Genomic DNA, 17,044 nt, shown 5'->3' with positions numbered 1-17,044 from the left:
TGGTTTTGGGTTCGAGCCCCGTGTTGGGCTCTGTGCTGACAGCTCGGAGCCTGGAGCCTGCTTCGGATTCTGTGTCTCCCTCTCTCTGCCCCTCCCCTGCCCACGCTTTGTCTCTCTCTCTCTTTCTCTCCTTCAAAAATAAATAAACATTAAAAAATTAAAAAAAAAAAGAAAGCAGACTCAACCCAAGGGCTTTATTGATGAGATGTAACCTCTGAACACTTCATTCAGGAGGCCTCTCAGGTTCTTTCATTTGATTTCTTTTTCTAATCCTTCCACCTGTTCCTTCTCATCCATTCCCTGTATCCAACCCTGTTTCTTGATGAGAATTGTACTGGTCAGAAGCCCCTCCCACCCAGTTTCTGGGGGTCCACAGTATCCATTCTAGGCCACTAATGGCCCTCCAGACCACAAGTCAGAAGACTCAGGCTGGCCGATCTAACACACTACCTCTTTGCTGGCCTGGGCTTTGGCTGTCAGTGCCGCAGAGGTACCCTCTGTTTAACTGGATGCCCGCCAACTGTGGGCACGCCCTGTTACCTGTTGGTCTGCATACCTAACCAGCCAGCCAGCAACAGTAAGTGGTACCTCCCATACTAATGGCATCATTTTAAAAACAGACCCTCTATGGCAGGTGACATGGTTCCACAGATCAATGCAACTGTTGGGAACCAGCCCCAACCTGAGAAGGATATGTTAAGAATTCTGACCTGGGAAATGCACAATTTCTTTTTTTTTTCTTTCTTTTTTAAAATGTTTATTTATTTTTGAGAGAGAGAGAGCGTGAGTGGGGAGGGACAGAGAGAGAGAGAGAGAGGGAGACACAGAATCTGAAGCAGGCTCCAGGCTCTGAGCTGTCAGCACAGAGTCCAACACGGGGCTCAAACCTGCGATCTGAGAGATCATGACCTGAGCCGAAGTCGGACACCCAAAAGAGCGAGCCACCCAGGTGCCCTGGAAATGCACAATTTCTAGAGTCCTATAAATAGCCTCAGACATAGATGAAATAGATGCTGTACTTTGAGGGGCTCTGGGAAAGCCTTTTCCTCCCCTGAATAATTTTTCCCACTGGCCTATTTCTGTTCAAATTCTACAGTCACAGATTTATTCCTTTGGCTAAGTGTTGCCCTTCCCGGATTCTTCTTTCTGAAAGGGCAGAGGTAACACACTAAATGACTTTGGTATAAATAGGTGTTAAACATATTCTTTTCATCAAAAGAGATGCCTCAGCTTGGATGCACTGGCCACCAGCCATGGGATGGCATTTCTGGGGATAAGAAAGAAGTTCGGAAACGTAAGGGGGATCCGGAGAAGACCCAGCACTTGCCATGCTTCCAACCTGACCAGTACTGTTCTGCTGTACTACTTGAGTATCACCATAGCTCCTTGCAGTGGGTTCTAGCTTTGCCCCCATTTTACAGATGTGGAAGTGGAGGCTAAGAGAGGTTAAGTAATTTTCCCAAGGTCACACAGCTAGTGAATAGAGGCCATAGTTGGGCCTGGAACCAGTGTTTCTTGTGTTTCAGTGTGAAGTTGTGCTAGGAGTCCCCCAGCCCACCCCCAGGCTCAGTGATTTCTCTGGGAGAACTCACAGGACTCAGCATTTGTAATTTGATTTATTACAGTGAAAGGATACAAAGCAAAATCAGCAAAGGGCAAAAGGCACATGGGGTTAAGTCCGCGGAAAACCAGGAGCAAGCCTCCAAGACTCCTTTTCCAGGGGAGTCCCATGGAACACTCTTAATTCCTCCAGGAACAAGTTGTGGCAACATGGGTGAAATGTGTTAGGAAGCCCACGAGACACCCAGCACCCTGGATTTTTACTGGGGGCTAATCACGTGGGCGCCCTCGCCTAGCACGTACCCAAATTCCAGACTTTCAGGGGAAGCAGCTGTACAGCGTAAACCACACTGTTTGTGCAAATGGTTCAGGCCCATGAGCCTCCCTCTTGTCAGGTCTAGAAATGGCGAAACCCTCGTGAAATCCAAGTTCCAGTCGCCAGCCAAGGCCAACCTTACAAGCAGGCCTTTTTAAGGAAAGCACTTGGGCCTGCCGTGTTAGCTCTAATGCACAGGTAGCCTATCCCCTCACCAGTGTTTCTGAAAAGGAGCGGTTTGCAGTTTCCCCTTTCCTATAAGGATTGAACCCCTCCCCCAATAAATCAACGTTTATCTCAGGATTAGAACGCATAAGGGCATTTAAGCATAGCATTTGTCATATAGTAAGTATTCGATAGATACTGACATCCTCATTGTTGCTTCCTGATCATTTCTGCGTCTGTTAGATCTGGTAAGGAGCTCAAGTTAACTCTTAAGTAATGAATACTTTCCCCATTCCCCCTGTCATTCTCAGGCGGTCCCTATGAGGTTGAGGTCAACATCTCCAGCACCGGCACGCTCCCCAATGGCACCCTCTATGCAGCCAAAGGCTCCCAGGTGGACTTCAGCTGCAGCAGTCGCTCTTGGCCTCCACCAGTGGTTGAGTGGCAGTTCCGGGCCCCCGATTCCAGCACTGAGCCCTTCGGAAACAACCTGACGGTCAGCAGCTTCATTCTGCTGCTCATGTCGCAAAACCTCCAAGGGAACTACACGTGTTTGGCCACGAACACGCTCAGTGGGAGACAGCGGGAGGTGACCACCGAGCTCCTGGTCTACTGTGCGTAAGAGGCGCTCCCCTCCCCCATGTCCTCACCTCGACCCTTCGTGAGCTGCATGTTTGTGCCTCTTCCTCCTGTCTACAAAGGCATGCCTGCTGCCCGGGCCCGAACATGCTTCTGCGGTTCCCTCAACACACACGTACATACCCAGGGCTCTGTGTCGGACAGGAGTCACTTCTAGGAGCTTGCTGCTAAGCGGGGGACACGGGAGAGTCCCTGTGAGCCACAGAAGGAAATTAATGCCGAGCCTAATGCTTGCTTTTCTTTTTTTTTAATTGAGGTGAAAGTACAGAACAGCCACTTAAAGATGCACGACTCCGTGGCATTTGATACATTCACAGCGTTGTGCGACCATCACATCACCTCTGTATAGTTTCAAACGTTTTCATCACCCCAAACGGAAATCCCATCCCCATCGAGCAGTCACTCCCTCCTGTCTTCTCCACCCCCTGGCAACCACCAATCTGTGTTCTATCTCTATGCACTTGCTTATTCTGGATGTGTCCTATCAATGGATTCCTACCAATGTGGCCTTTCATGACCAGCTTCTTCTGCTGGGCATTACGTATTCAAGGTTCCTCCATTTTGTGATGGAGTTAATAATCCCACTGCATGGAAAGACCAAAATTTGTGTATGCATTTGACCATCCTCATTCTATGCATGAACTTGGGCCCTTTAGCACCGTTAGGAACCAGCAGTTTGTGAACCTTTCTTGCGGGAGTGAGAAAACAAATTCCTTGGGTGAAAACCACTGTAGACACATAGAGTGTGCTCATAACCCATGCTAACGACAGGAGGCATCAGAACAGCAAATTACTGAACAGGATAATAACACCTTACTTAATTCATACGTTATTCAGAGCCTTTATAAGTCTCTGTGTTCTCTCATAAAATGGCATTTATTGTAGACGAAGTCATATGTGCTTATGAGAGGAAACATGAGCGGAAAGAAAAGAATATTCTCACCGTCATTTTGGCATATTATTGATAATTTTTCTTGTAGATGACATGTACCTACCCATCCATGTAAGATCCAAATTCTATTTGTGTGTATTATATAAAATCTATAAAGCATGTACAATACGTTTAATACATACATAATATACATATAGAACATATGCACAATATACATATATATGTGAATTTTCACATATAGCTGTTAACACATGGGTTACATAGGATTTACACGTTTGTAACTTGTTAAATGTCTGTGTGTTCTTAGTAATGCCTGCACAGAGTAAAAAGGAAGTATATGTTAAGGGTGGGGGCGAATCCCACCTGTCACGCCCCCTGGGGACCAGCACTGTCCAGTAGAGCTTTTAATGATGATCGAAATGTTCTATTCTTTGTGGTCCAATACAGTAGCCACCCACCGCATATAGTTACTGAGCCCTTAAATAGGCACATGTAAAGGTCATCGTGGCTAGTGAGAATTGCAAAGACGAATGAGGCCCACGTCCTTGGAGACTGGACACTCCGCAGAGGAAACCCAGACTACTGTCATGCACTAATTTGTGCTAAGGAGCTATTTCAGGGCACACTAACTGAGCATGACTGTTTCTCTGATACACTGGTTCTGTAATCCTTAGGGCCAGCTCAGTGGCTGATTTTGGAGTCTCTGATTAAGCCCGCATCCTCTGCTGTTTTGCAGCACCCCCTCCGTCAGCCCCTCAGTGCCGGGCAGAGATGTCACAAGGACAGCTCACGCTGCAGCTCACCTGTCGCTGGGACGGGGGGTACCCAGACCCGGACTTCCTGTGGACAGAAGAGCCAGGAGGTGTGGCCGTGGGGACGTCCAAGCTGGGGGTGGAGATGCTGAACCAGTCCCAGCTGTCAGATGGCAAGAAGTTCAAGTGTGTCGGGAGCCACATAGTGGGACCGGAGTTGGGAGCCAGCTGTGTGGTACAGATCAGTGAGTCTGGCCTGCCTTGTCCCGGGTTGGGGTCCACCCATCTTCCTTTATTCCAAGAGAACCTTCTGCAAGAAGGTCTAGGAAAGAAATCCCAAGATGTCGTAGTGAACCGAGTTCTGTTTCTTCCTTTCTTTTGCTTTGTATCTCCTTCCTTTCAAACTTTAAAGATGCTTCACCAACCTTCTTGGTTCTCATCCAAGCCGTTTTCTACCTGATGCATCCTAACTAAGCACCTGTTGTGTGCCAGGCACAGTTTCTAGGTACTGGAGGTGGAACAGTGAACAAGAAGTACGTGGTTCATTTATTAGCTATCTCCTGTGATGTAACAAACACACCCAGACCTAATGGCTTAAAACAACAAATCATTTATTTATCTTACGATTTCTGTGGGCCAGGAATTCGGACAGGGCACAGTGGGGATGGTCTGTCTTGGCTCCGTGATACCTGGGTCTCAGCTGCAAGACTTTGTTGGGAGGGCTGAATTGTCTGAAGGATCTACTTCCAAGGTGCTCACCCATATGCTTGGCAGGTTTGCTTCCTCTCCATGGGGGCCTCTCTACAGAGCCCCTTGACTGTCTTTGCAACATGGCACTGGCTTTCCCCAGAGCAAGTGATGCAAGAGGGAGCAAGCCAGACAATTGCAATCCTTCCTCTGACCTGCCTAGCCTCACAAGTCGCACGGCATCCCTTCTGCCATATTCTGTTCATTAGAAGTGAGTCACTCAGTCTGGCTCCACTTTCACAGGGGGAGTGGGTGGAATTAGGTTCCACTTTCTGAAGGGAAGAGTGTCAAATGATTTCTGGTAACGTTTTTGAAATCACGACCATTCCTCTTTCCTAGGGCTTAAATTTTTCTGTGTGGGGGTGGGGGTCAGAGGAAGATAGAAAATCCAAAAACAGGTAAGATAGGTTCAGATAGGGATAATAATAATTATTTTTTTAATGTTTTTATTTTAATTTTGAGAGAGATTATGCATGTGCTCATGAGCAGGGGAGGGGCAGAGAGAGAGGGAAACACAGAATCCGAAGCGGCTCCAGGCTCTGAGCTGTCAGTACGAGCCTGACGCAGGGCTCGAACCCACACACTGTGAGATCATGACCTGAGTTGAAGTCGGATGCTTAATCAACTGAGCCACCCAAGCACCCCAGTGATAATAGCTATGAAGAGAATAAAATGGGGTGTTTTAAAGAGTCTATCATAGGAAGAGGGCTACTCTTCCTAGGGGGTAGGGAGGTCTCCTGTGGTAGTAGTATTTTGAGCAGAGACTTGTAGGATGAGAAGGAGCTAGCTAGGTGGGCTGAGTATTCCTGGCAGAGGGAATAGCAAATGCTAAGGCCCTGAGGTAGTAACTTATCTGGCACTTGAGGAACTGAGAGTAGACCACTGTGCATGAGGCAGTGACTAGGCTAGATGGCTATTGTGGGTTGAATTGTGTCTCCCAAAAAAGGTATGTTCAAGTCCTAATCCTGGGTCCCAGTGGATGTGACCATATTTGGGCTAAGAGCCTTTGTGGGTGTGATTAAGTTAAGATAAGGCCATGCTGGAGTAGGGTGGGCTCTATTCCAGTGACCGGTATCCTTACAAGAAGAGGGACATTTGGACACAGACACGCGAGGAGAATGTCACGTGATGATGGAGGCAGGGACTGTAGTGGTCCATCTACAAGCCGAGAATGTCCATGGTTGCCGGTGACTGCCAGAAGCTAAGAGAGAGGCACGGGATGGTTTCTCCCTGGGGATCCTCCAGAGGCCTCAAGCCTGCTGACACCTGAATTTCAGACCTCTGAGTTTCTGCACTGTGAGAGAAAGGATCTCTGTTGTTTTAGGCTACCCACTTTGTGGTACTTTGTGAGAGCAGCCCCAGGAAACGAATACCACTGGAAGCAAGGACCTGAGGGTGTTGGGCTTTGTTGGCCATGGTGAAGATTTTCCTCCTAGTGTGTCAGGACGATCCTCAGAGGTGCGGCCACGGAGGGCTGACCTGCTGAGAAGTGAGCGCTGTTATGCCAGGAGATGCGTGTTTTCCCAGGCAAGCGGCATTCCCATGGTTGACCCTTCCCCAGTGACTCATTCAGCAAACATGCCCCGAGTGGCTCATCTGTGTCCGGTACCTGGCTGGCCCTGGGCAACAGAAGGGACCAAGACTCACTTTCTACATTAGAACAGGGGTTGGCAAACGATGGCCCGTGGGCTACACCCGGCCCCACTGGTTTTTTGCAATTTTATTAAAAAAATTTTTTTTTTAGTGTTTATTTATTTTTGAGAGAAACAGACAGAGCATGAACAGGGGAGGGACAGAGAGAGAGGGAGACACAGAATCAGAAGCAGGCTCCAGGCTCTGAGCTGTCAGCACAGAGCCTGTCGCCTGGCTTGAACCCACAAACCGTGAGATCATGACCTGAGCCGAAGTCGGACACTCAACTGGCTAAGCCACCCAGGCGCCTCACAATTTTATTTTTAATGAGATATAATTCACACAGCGTAAACTTCATTATTTTAAAGCGTATAATGGTGGTGTTTAGTATATTCACAATGTTGTACTATCATCAGCACTGTCTACTTCCAGAACGTTTCCATCGTTCCACAAAGAATCCCTGTACCCACTGGCAAGTCCCCTCTAGGAAGACTGGGGTGGGATTTCCACTGACATTGAGTGTTATCTTTTTTTTTTTTTTTTTTTTTCCCAACGTTTATTTATTTTTGGGACAGAGAGAGACAGAGCATGAACGGGGGAGGGGCAGAGAGAGAGGGAGACACAGAATCGGAAACAGGCTCCAGGCTCTGAGCCATCAGCCCAGAGCCCGACGCGGGGCTCGAACTCACGGACCGCGAGATTGTGACCTGGCTGAAGTCGGACGCTTAACCGACTGCGCCACCCAGGCGCCCCTGAGTGTTATCTTTAATTTTTTAGACTTTTCCTATTTGTTTGTTAAGACATGGCATAATTTTTAATTTGGGTTTCTTTGATCCTAGGGGAGTTGACAATTTTTATATACTAATTGGTACATAATACTATGTACTAATTGGTTCCTATATATTTTCTGCGAATTGTCTGTTCATATCTTGTCCATTTGTCTTTCTTTTTTTTTTTAATACGAAATTTATTGTCAAATTTGTTTCCATACGACACCCACTGTCTTGTCCATTTTTCTACTGGGTTCATCTTTTCTTATTATTCCCTAAGAGTATTTTATATTCACCTAGTCAGTTAATTTCAGAGAACTGTCATTGCATGCCATGGATATTTTTCTGTCCTACTTGGCTCCTAAACTGCATTTGTGCTTCATTTCTGCTAGTTACCAGCAGTTTCTGATTGTGAAGGGGTCACCTACCTGTGTCAGTCCTGTACTTTTAGGTTTCTGGGCTCAGAAGTTCTTTTCCTGTTTCCAAATTGCTGACACGACGTTTGAACCCTCACAGTAGCCCGCAGATTAGACACGACAGTTTGTAAGTTGCAGAGGGGACATCGTGTGAACTAACTTACCCACGATCACCCCGCTTGTAAGTGACTGAGCTGGCACCTGGCCCAGGCTGATCTGACTCCAGAACCCTTGCCTCCCTCAGGAACCCCTTCCGCACTTAACCCAGCAAGTCCTTTCGGGGAAGAGTTACATACTCAGCATGGTATCAGGCACTGTAGGAGTACCGAGTCCTTAACCTTCCAAGGACTTAAAATTTCCTCGGAAAGATAAGTCATAGAAACGTGAAGTAGGGAACTGGCAATATCGCAGTAGTGACCTCGATATTTGTTGAGCACAAACCGTGTACAAGGTGCTGTGCTGGGTGTTTTCCACACAGTACCTTGCTTAGTGCTCACGATCACCCTGGGAGCTAGGTGTTCATGTTATCCTCATACATTCATTTCTTGGGGCTGCCATAACAAAGCACCTCAAACTTGGTGTTTTAAAGCAACAGATATTGGGGCGCCTGGGTGGTTCAGTCGGTTGAGCATCCGACTTTGGCTCAGGTCCTGAACTCGCAGTTTGTGAGTTCGAGCCCCGCGTCGGGCTCTGTGCTGACAGCTCAGAGCCTGGGGCCTGCTTCCGATTCTGTGTCCCCCTCTCTCTCTGCCCCTCACCTTTTCGTGCTCTGTCTCTCTCTGTCTCAAAAATAAATAAACGTTAAGACAAACGAAAAATAAATAAATAAAACAGAAATGTATTCTCTCCTAGCTCTGGAGGCTGGAAGTTTGAAATTGAGGGGTTGGTGTGTCATGTTCCCGTCCAAGGCTCCAGGGGAGAGTCCTTCCGTGCCTCTCCTGGCTTCTAGTGCTGCCAGGCGTTCCTTGGCTTGTGGCTACGTTCCTCCAGTCTCTGCCTCTGTCTTCATGTCTTCTCTGTGTCTGTGTCTCTCTGGGTCCACTCCTCTTGTAAGACACCTGCTGGTGGGCTTAGGGCCCACCCTGAATCCAGGATGATTACATCTTGAGATCCTGAACTAGTTACATCTGCAAAGATCCTGTTTCCAAATAAGGTCACGTTCTGGGGTCCCACGTGAATTTTGGGCGGACGCTTTTCTTTTTTTTTTTTTTTTCTTTTTAATTTTTTTTTTCAACGTTTTATTTATTTTTTTTGGGACAGAGAGAGACAGAGCATGAACGGGGGAGGGGCAGAGAGAGAGGGAGACACAGAATCGGAAACAGGCTCCAGGCTCTGAGCCATCAGCCCAGAGCCTGACGCGGGGCTCAAACTCACGGACCACGAGATCGTGACCTGGCTGAAGTCGGATGCTTAACCGACTGCGCCACCCAGGCGCCCCGGGTGGACGCTTTTCAATCCACTGCACTCCCTGTTATGGATGATGAAGCAGAAGCAATGGGCTTGACCCGATTCCTGCAGCCGGAAGCAGGGCACGCCTTCCGAGTGGCGGGTAATGAAGACTCCCAAAGTGTGCCGTGGACGGCAACTCCCAGGAAGTGGCTAAATTATGGACTGACCCTGAGACAGGGTGAAAATGGCAGAGGCAGCTGACAGGTTTGGTGTTGTTTTTCCCCCACCCCTTCGTATTTTTCCTGCAGATCTTGTCTGACTCATCATTCTTGTGGCCCCTGAGTCCTGGCCAGTAATTTGAGTCTAAATATGTGCTCAGGATTAAGAAATGTGTCTGGAGAAGAGAACTGGGTGGACGTTTTCCCAATTCCAGGAGCATAGGGAAGCAGGCACAAGGGCCTAGAACCTTCCTGACTGACTCTGACATTGTCCAATTCTCCCCTCTTTCCTCTTGGTCATTTGAGCCCAGAGCTTCTCAGCCTTGATGTCCATACAGGTCACCTGCGGGTCTGGTTAAAAGGCAAATTCTGTCTCTCTGGGCTTGGGGTGGGCCCAAGACTCTGCATTTCTGACCAGATCCTAGAAAGTGCTGTTGCTGCTGGTCCTGAGAACATACTTTGAATAGCAGTGCCCTTGGGGGAGAAGAAGTCTCTGGATCATTGCCCTTGGGAGGACTAGTAAGTCATTGAAAAGTAATGTTAATGCTCACCTTTTGGGTACAGAACGGCATAGCTCCCCAAATGATGAAAAGTGATACTTTTGGGGATTCCTGCTGCCCACATCTCTTTAAATTGCTTGTAGGCCCCTACACGGAAGAAATCCACTCAAATCGTGATAAGCTGAAGCACTAACCAGCCCATTATGTGAAGGCCCTGGTGTCTATTCCATCTCTCGCAGATCTCTGAGGGCCCTGCATCCCCTCACCCCCGCCCCTGACCCCACCCCTGCACACAGCATCCTCTTAGGTGAAAGAAACTCTGAATTTATAGGTACCACACTCACTGTTTGGGTGGCTCAGCTTTTTGAGGGGCAAATGCTGTTTGGCAGAAGCGGATTTACGTACATGACCTCTGTTTGCTGGGGAAGGGGGCACTAGGGGGACTGTTTGCTTTGCTTTTTATGCAGGATGAGGAGGCTGTGTCTCAGACTTAGGTTTGGGGGCCCCTGAATTGCAACATACAGATGAGGCATGTCACTGCTGCTGGCTTTGTGACCCCAAAGGACACAGGAGTTAACCACAGAGAAGGGGAAAGCACAATTTGGCAACATGGCAGGAACCTGACAATTGATCCAGAAGGGGGTGGAGCACCTGAGTTTCCTGAGGAAACCTACGTTTGGGTCTCTTTTGCTGACCTAATTTAGAGGGAGAGCCTTTGGGCTGCTCTATACCCCCACCCTGTCCCCCGTGTACATCACCCCTTCCGTCTCCCCAGGGCGCCAGCACTGAAACCCTAGATTCTCTCTTGGGACAACCGCCTGTGGGAAGCGTGTGGTTTCACTCTCCCAGGCAGGAACCCAGTGTGCCAGTCTGTGCCTTTCAGCTGCTGAAAATAAGGGCTTAATATATCACCCAAGATGAATTTGCCACCCTTTCCAGGATAGTGTGCATTTTGGGAAAGGCTTTCTGCTGCAAAGAAAGTAAATGGATCGGGGGCACCTGGGTGGCTCAATCAGTTAAGACTTCGGCTCAGGTCATGATCTCGCGGTCCGTGAGTTTGAGCCTTGCGTCGGGTTCTGTGCTGACAGATCAATGCCTGGAGCCCGCTTCGGATTCTGTGTCTCCCTCTCTCTCTGCCCCTCCCCCGCTCACACTGTGTCTCTCTGTCTCAAAAAAATTTTACAAAAGGAAAGAAATGGATTGCTAGGGTGCACCTTAGAGTTCCCCACGGCCCACTCAAGTCAGACCCTGAGGCCACAGGGACGCCGCATTCTGAGTTGTCTACAACACACTTGTGATAGACTGATGCTCCCCCCAAGATGTCCGTGTCCTCATCCCTGTGACTGTTACCTTACGTGGCAAGAGAGACTTTGAAGCTGTGATTTAAGATCTTGGGATGGGGAGATCATCCTGGATTATCGGGGTGGGGCCATTGTGATGACACGGACCTTCTGAAAAGGAGACAGGAGGGTCAGAGTCAGCAGCAGGAGATGTGACGACAGGTGTAAGAGCGGGTCAAGGAGGGGCCACGAGCCACGGAATGCAGATGGCTTCAAAAAGCTGAAAAGGATGTGGATTTGGCCCCCCAGAGCCTCCAGAAGGAATGCGCTCAGCCAACAGCTTGATTTGAACCCCATAAGATCATTTACAACTTCTGGCCTCCAGAACTATAAAAGAACCAATTTGTGGTGTTTTAAACCACGCAGTTTGTAGCAATTTGTTAACCGCGGCGATAGGAAATGACAGCTGCTTTACTGTCCCCTCAAATACTCTTGGCAGGCTGCGTGCCCATTTTTCATATGAGCAATCTGGTTATTACGCATAGAAGCCTATAGCATAGACATAAGGAGCATGGGCTACAAAAGCCTGGCAACTTGGCTGGTTTGCCCAACTCATCCTGGTTTGCCCAAGACTTTCCCCTGTTTCTCCCTGAAAGCCCCATGTCCTAGGAACCCCCTCAGTCGAGCAAACCAGGACTCTTATTCATCCTAATCCTAGCTGCACCACTTAACTCATTGTGTGACTTTGAGCAAGTTACTTAACCTTCTCTGGGCCTCCATTTCCTCATCTGCAAAATGGGGATAAGGACAGGGTTTTTGTGAGAACTAATTGGATTAATAAGCGTAACCGTGCCTATCCCATAGTAGATGCTAAATAAATGTTAGCTTTTATTATCACATGAGACCAAGTGTGGTACAGAACTTCCTGTAGTTGTTTCATTAGGAAGGTAATAATATTCTTGAAAATCTCAGGCCACTGCTTGAGTCTCCTTGAACATTTGTGTTCTTTCTTTACCTTCTGCTCGCCAGGGAGTGCCTCCCTTGTCTCTGAGCCCATGAAGACTTGCTTCGTGGGGGGCAATGTGACGCTCACCTGCCAAGTGTCTGGAGCCTACCCCCCTGCCAAGATCCTGTGGCTGAGGAACCTCACCCAGCCCGAGGTGGTCATCCAGCCCAATGGCCACTATCTCATCACCCAGAATGGCCAGAGCTCCACACTCACCATCCGCAACTGCTCCCAGGTCCTGGATGAGGGCTACTACGTCTGTCAGGCCAAGAACCCCGTGGGGGTGCGGGAGGTGGACATCTGGCTGAGTGTGAAAGGTGAGTGGCCCCAAAGGAGGATGGTTGAGAGCTTCAGAGGACCTTCCACTAGCACGAGGACAGTTCGGTGCTTCCATATATGACCAGGTGGTCACTGCCATCTGGGAGAACGCCTGTCTGCTTGCCTACGACCTGACAAGGTGGAAAAATTATTATCCAGTCCTACATTTCCAACATTGCATGGGGAGAAAAAAGTAATTTATGTTGAGGCACGTGGCAGGCTCAGTTGGAAGAGCACGTGACTCTTGATCTCGGGGTTGTGAGTTCAAGCCCCACGTTGGCAAAGAGATTAGTAAAGAAGATATAAAATGAAGCTTAAAAAAATAATCTGTTACATCCCTAAGAATATATATTATAAAATATATTTTAAAAATACAAAAAGTGTAAGTTGTGACGCATAAGAGCAAAATGAACACCCAAGAAACTACCAGCCTGCTTAAGATACAGAGCAGCGCCAACAATGCAGAAGTTACTTGTAGGTAGTGTGGCTAGATTTAGGAAATTAGAACAAAGCTAAAAAACCTAGGATGCCCTCTTAAATTTGCATGTCAGAAAAACAGAATTTTTTTAGCGTAAGCATGTCCCACATTTTGCATGGGAGATGCCTATTCTAAAACATGATTCATTTTTTACCTGAAATCCAAATTTAAGTGGGCATCAGGTGACTCTACCTGTAGACTCCTTTCCAGTCTCATCCTGGGCCTCCTGAAAAATGTAATCACTATTCAAGAAAAATTTAACTACATAAGTGAAACGCCTGCTTTTTTCACTCCACGTTTTTGTTCCTAGGATTTATTCATGCCAATATGTGTGATTATACTTCATACCTCCTCACTGCTGTAGGATTTTCTGTTGTGTCACGATTACACAACTAAGTCACTAATTTTCCTGCGATGGACCTTTGTATTGTTTCTGATTTTTTGTTGTTGTGATGAACAGAAGTGTTACTATGACAATCTTTTACCCAGTTTCTCCTGTACTTTCACAGCAGGTCCCCAGGCAAATACTTCTCTGGGATATATGTAGAAGGAGTAGAAATGAAGGGTTATAGGGCATGTGCATTTGTATCTTTATTGGATAATACCAAATTATTTTCCAAAGTGGTTGTACTGATTTCCATTCACAACAGCAGTATGTAGGAGTATTGAGTTGTTCTACATTTTCGCTATCAGGCTTTGTGATTTTTGCCCATCAAGTATGTGTGGGGTGGAATCTCACTGTTATTCTAATTTGCCTTTCTCTGGTTTCTAAGAAGATTGAGCATTATTTCATATGTGTTTTTGCTATTTGTGTTTCTTCTGCGAAATACACGTGTGTCTTTTGACATTTCCTCCTTTCTTATAGATATGTACAAGTTCTTTAGAAATTCTGCTTACTAATCCTTATTAGGTTTACATGTTACAAATATCTCCTTTTAGTTTGTCTTTTTTTTTCTTTCTTTATGCTATCCTTTCATGAGCGTTCTTTTAGTAGTTAATTTTATGAGTCTTGTATCATTAGCAATTTTTTATGTCTTGAGACATCCTGTCTCCTCCATGGCTGCAAAAGTCCTATCCTATATTTTCTTCTAAAAAGTTTTAATGTTTTGCCTTTCACAGTTAAATCTTTAATCCATCTAGAATTGATTTTTGTGAATGGTGTGAGGTAAGGGTCCAGTTTCTCCCCCACCCAACACCACCCAAATTTGGATAGCCATTTATTCCAGCACCATTCTTGAATAATTCCTCTTTTACCCACTAATCTGTCATAAATCAAATTTTCTTTTATGTGTAGGTCTGTTCTTAGATTCTTGATTCTGTTCCATTCATCACTGTTTATGACAGCACTAATAACTCATACTCTTAATTTCTGTGACGTTATAAACAGTCTTGATGTCTGGTAGACGGAGATGTTAACTTTCCAGTGTTTTTTTTTTTTTTTTTTTTTTTTAATGTTTATTTATTTTTGAGGGAGAAAGAGTGCAAGTGGGTAAGGGTCAGACAGACAGGGAGACACAGAATCCAAAGCAGGCTTCAGGCTCTAAGCTGTCAGCATGGAGCCCGACACAGGGCTCAAACTCATGAAACTCGAGATCATGACCTGAGTCAAAGTTGGACGCCTAACTGACTGAGCCACCCAGGCGCCCCAACTTTCCAGTGTTCTTTTGTATCACGTGCTTCATTTGATTCCCACAAATTGAGGAAATGAGATATTTATCTTGCCTTATGGAGAGGTCACATGCTTTGCCCAAGCTTATGGAACCAAAGGAAGACTAGGACCCAGGCAGAGGAAGGGCGATGTCGCTCTTTCACCTGCCTGTGTATCAATTTTAATACATGCTGCCCAAGTGAGCACTACCTACAGGTGTATCCAGTGGAAGACTCAACAGTGTGATTTGTCTTTGTAGAACCTTGGAATATTGGTGGGATTGTGGGCACCATCGTGAGCCTCCTTCTGCTGGGACTGGCCATTATCTCAGGGCTTATGTTGTATTACAGCCCTGTGTTCTGCTGGAAAGGTAAGGATTTCTTGGGTCCTTTTGCTTACCTTTTAGGTTTCTCGAAAGGGTGTGGGTGGGGGTCACCTGGGTGGCTCAGTTGGTTAAACATCTGACTCTTGGTATCTGCTCAGGTCATGATCTCATGGCTTGCCAGGAACAGCTCTGCCCTGACAGCGTGAAGCCTACCTGGGATTCTCTCTCTCCCTCCCTCTCTTCCCACTCTCCTGCTTACGTGCATGCATTCTCTCTCTCTCTCTGTCTCTCTCTCTTTCTCTCAAAATAAAGAAACTTAAAAAAAAAAAAAGGGTGTGGGTGGGGAAAGGAGGCCCTAACTGTGCTCCCACCTGAGGTCCCATTCTGTAGGCTTCTTCCTTGGGTCCAGATGATGTGCAATAATGAATATCCTAAGTACCATTCCTGAATACCCTGTCACCTCTCACGTTGGGTCAGTCTTCTCATTTCTCTGTCCTTTTGTAAATGTTAGATCAAAAACATTTTTTGAAAGACAGATACCATATGTTTTCAATCTTATGCAGATCCTGAGAAACTTAACAGAAGACCATGGGGGAGGGGAAGGAAAAAAAAGTTAGAGAGGGAGAGAGCCAAAGCATAAGAGACTCTTAAAAACTGAGAACAAACTGAGGGTTGATGGGGGGTGGGAGGGAGGGGAGGGTGGGTGATGGGCATTGAGGAGGGCACCTGTTGGGATGAGCACTGGGTGTTGTATGGAAACCAATTTGACAATAAATTTCATAATTAAAAAAAAAGATTATACAAATATTTAAAAAAAACGTTTTTTGAGGCCGAAGTAGATGTTATTGGATATTAATTTTTTTCCTTTCTCCCTTCAGTAGGAAACACTTTCAGGTGAGTGTTCCTAGCATTGAGTCAAAAAGCCATTTCTGTGATCTGTCTTCACTGCGGTTTTTGTTTTCTCTCGTAAGAGCAATAATAGCAGCCACGGTTGAGGACCCGCCATGTGCCGGACACTGGGTGAGGGGCTTCATTAGGTGTGATTATAAACTCTGTCGTAAACTCTTCTGGATGGTGGTGGCATCGCCATCGTCCAGATAAGGAGATGGACCCTCGGTGAAGTAATGTCTGCAAGCTCGTCCAGGAAACGGAGGGCTGCGCCTGCATTCAGATCCCGGTCTGACCGATTCCAAAGTCTGTGCTCGTTTTACAAGGCCCGGTCTCAGGGTGGGGCACATTGCTGGGCTGTTACTGAAGCGTAAAGACGGTGTGTATGCATGAAGCCCGGCCGTTTGTGCATTTATTTCATGTCATTTTCTAAAAAGAGCTAAAAGGAAGCCTAAGTCCTGATCTTACAGCATGTTTCGGGAGACTGGTCTGAGCTTGCCCAGAAGCCCCTCCCAAAAGGAAACCTCATTCGGGACAAAGCAACTAAATGGAACTTGGGTATTTCATTTCCTAAGGAGATTCTGGGTGGGAGCAAAGAACTCTTCTCTTTGTTCCTCTCAACCGGTGGTATTACTGTTCTGGGGTGATCTTTCCTGGGGAAACGTCACCTTTACTGCCCTATATTTGAGGGCCGTGAAAGACTCACTCTCATTCCCTGGGCTTATTTTCTCATAGGAGGAGACAGCAAGGCACAGCGGCAAAACGCTTTGGAATTAGTGGGCTTGGGTTCAAATTGCAACTCTGCCGTTCTCAAGCCCTGTGCTCGTGGAAAATCCTTGACCCTCTCTGAGCCCCTGTCTCCTCATCTGTTTCCCAGAGGGAGACTGAAAAGATCAGATGACAATGTAATGCTCCCAGCACTGTGACTGGCCCATGGCACGAATGAGAAACGTACAGTCCAGCCGGGTAGGCAGAGCCAGTAATGAATCAGACAACAATTAAATGCCAAACCGCTGGGCATTCCCAAGTGCAGTCGTGGTTCAGGGCTTCCAGGGAGGAAGAGGACTTTACCTGGGCCTTGAATAACGAGTAGGAGGAGAAATTT

At 47.0% G+C, this 17,044-nt stretch overlaps 1 protein-coding gene across 3 annotated transcripts in view; it reads left to right on the top strand.

Annotated features, from left to right (window-relative positions):
• VSIG10 (V-set and immunoglobulin domain containing 10) overlaps positions 1 to 17,044 on the top strand; it is a 36,085-nt gene that overhangs the window by 14,602 nt on the left and 4,439 nt on the right. Inside the window, exons 3-7 of one of the 3 annotated variants that reach the window (XM_045456883.1) lie at positions 2,353 to 2,655; positions 4,309 to 4,569; positions 12,306 to 12,599; positions 14,986 to 15,096; positions 15,933 to 15,945. In XM_045456883.1, the coding sequence (XP_045312839.1) occupies positions 2,353 to 2,655; positions 4,309 to 4,569; positions 12,306 to 12,599; positions 14,986 to 15,096; positions 15,933 to 15,945 (982 nt within the window). Of the gene's footprint in view, positions 1 to 2,352; positions 2,656 to 4,308; positions 4,570 to 12,305; positions 12,600 to 14,985; positions 15,097 to 15,929; positions 15,946 to 17,044 lie in introns of all 3 variants that reach the window. The other 2 variants (XM_045456882.1, XM_045456884.1) reach the window with 2 other exon arrangements.

The sequence above is a fragment of the Leopardus geoffroyi genome, chromosome D3, assembly GCF_018350155.1.
Source record: "Leopardus geoffroyi isolate Oge1 chromosome D3, O.geoffroyi_Oge1_pat1.0, whole genome shotgun sequence".
Classification (NCBI taxonomy): Eukaryota; Metazoa; Chordata; class Mammalia; order Carnivora; family Felidae; genus Leopardus; species Leopardus geoffroyi.
This window is presented reverse-complemented; position numbering and strand designations above follow the sequence as displayed.